General features: G+C 39.5%; 1 protein-coding gene across 3 annotated transcripts in view; it reads left to right on the plus strand.

Moving 5' to 3' along the window:
• LOC106807667 (kinesin-like protein KIF21A) overlaps positions 1–1,968 on the plus strand; it is a 63,013-nt gene that overhangs the window by 30,997 nt on the left and 30,048 nt on the right. For all 3 annotated transcript variants that reach the window (XM_014810081.1, XM_014810080.1, XM_014810082.1), the window contains exon 3: positions 670–892. In XM_014810081.1, coding sequence (XP_014665567.1) covers positions 670–892 — 223 coding nt within the window. The remainder of the gene's footprint in view (positions 1–669; positions 893–1,968) is intronic.

The raw sequence follows: 1,968 nt of genomic DNA on the forward strand, positions 1-1,968 counted from the left end.
GTAATACGTTTAGTAACACGAGTAATACGGTTAGTATAGAGCCTGGAATACGTCTTCAGCCATATAAAATAACGCATTTAAGATAATAGGTAAGTTGGATTTAGTATCAGCGTTCTCAGGATAAACGATTATAGATGTACAGGTGATACGTTTAGTACCGTCGGATAATATTGGTTTCAGCTGGTTAGTAAATAACGTTTCCGATGATAGGTAACACGTTTTCAGTAACAGGTGAATACGGTTTATTAGTATAGGGTATACGTTTAGTACAGGTAATTACGTTTAGTAATAGGTAATACGTTATACCCTTTTAGATAACAGGGTAAGTACCCGCTTCTGTACAGAGTATTACGACGTTTAGTACAGGTAATACGTTTAGTACAGGTAATACGTTTAGTACACGTAATACGTTTAGTATAGGTAATACGTTTAGTACATGCAATGATGCAGGTAATACGTTTAGTATAGGTAATACGTTTAGTATAGGTAATACGTTTAGTACAGGTAATACGTTTAGTATAGGTAATACGTTTAGTATAGGTAATACGTTTAGTACAGGTAATATTTTCCATAATACTAGTATGATTAGCTCTTGCTAGTTTGTAGTTGGTTTATTCTTTTTGCCGGGCTGAATTGTAACGATGATGGCATCTTTTATCTATCGTACAGGGTGCGCCCTCAGCTTCCGAGAGAGAAGATTGACATGTGTCGCATCTGCACGTCGGTGACACCGGGGGAGCCACACATCATGCTGGGTAGTGACAAAGCTTTCACTTACGACAACGTCTTCGACCTGAATGCGAAGCAAGAGAGCATATACAGCGAGTGCGTGAGCACGCTCATTGAGGGCTGCTTCGACGGGTATAATGCTACCGTGCTCGCATACGGACAGGTACGTACGTGTGTTCTTGTTTGCACGCGCGTGCGTGCGTGTAAAGGTCCATAGAGATGTAATTTTCTCTCTGCAGCTGCTGGGCAGGTAGCCATATTAGGTGTGTGTGTGTGTGTGTATATGAGAATTATGTGCGTCATTGGCAATGATGAGTGCGAGAAATTTACGGTGTGTGAATGAATGAAAAATGACAAGAATAAATGAGCTCATCACATATCACGTGCACTATATAATGCAATTGGTTAAAATTATTTCTACAAAATTGCAAATTGATGGCAAACGTTACCATAAACTGTATGTCCTTGTCTGTTAACAAAAACTATTAAAAACTTATTAACCCACATGTTAGTAGGGTATAGAATCAATAGCCATGTATATCTGTGTATATCTGTGTAGCAGGGTAGAGTCGATAGCTGTTGTGTGCCAGGACTGCGAGTTACGCGCCTTAAACTAAACCACTATGCAGTAAATTATCAGAGTTAAGTATATCTCAAGAATCCTATTATTCGGTACCACATGAATCTATTGTTTAATTGCCAGAACAAGAAATAGCCAGTAACTGCATGGTAATTGTTGAAACTTCATATTACACCTGATTCAAACACGTTAACCGGTTGGTTTGTGATATTCAACTAGAAAATTGCGTGACCAAAAGAAAAGTGTGACTTGCATGGTCAAAGAGAGGTCACATGTAAGGATCGAGCTTCCTATGCAACGTGCAGACTATCCAGCGTAAACATACGGGTTTCCATAATGTACCCGTGCATGTTTCCGCAATGTGTACATCCTGGTCAAGAGAGATGTTTCCCGGGCAACATACTTTTCAGTGCAGAATAATTATACATCAGTCATCATGAGTCCAGGAAATAATCGTTTACTCTGGTTATTTTATGGCGCAAAGAAGTGTCCTTCAACAATCGGTTATTATTTTTCTTACTTCGGTCTATCTACTAAAAACTGAAAAAATGGTATCCAATCCACGGTGATGCTGCTGGTGATGGCGGTGGCAGCCACTGGTTTGCGTCTTCCAGGATAAACCCTCCCTATCCCTTGCTATAATTACTACCTTTCTTATT

This window comes from Priapulus caudatus, unplaced genomic scaffold, assembly GCF_000485595.1.
Source record: "Priapulus caudatus unplaced genomic scaffold, Priapulus_caudatus-5.0.1 Scaffold228, whole genome shotgun sequence".
In the NCBI taxonomy this organism is placed as follows: Eukaryota; Metazoa; Priapulida; class Priapulimorpha; order Priapulimorphida; family Priapulidae; genus Priapulus; species Priapulus caudatus.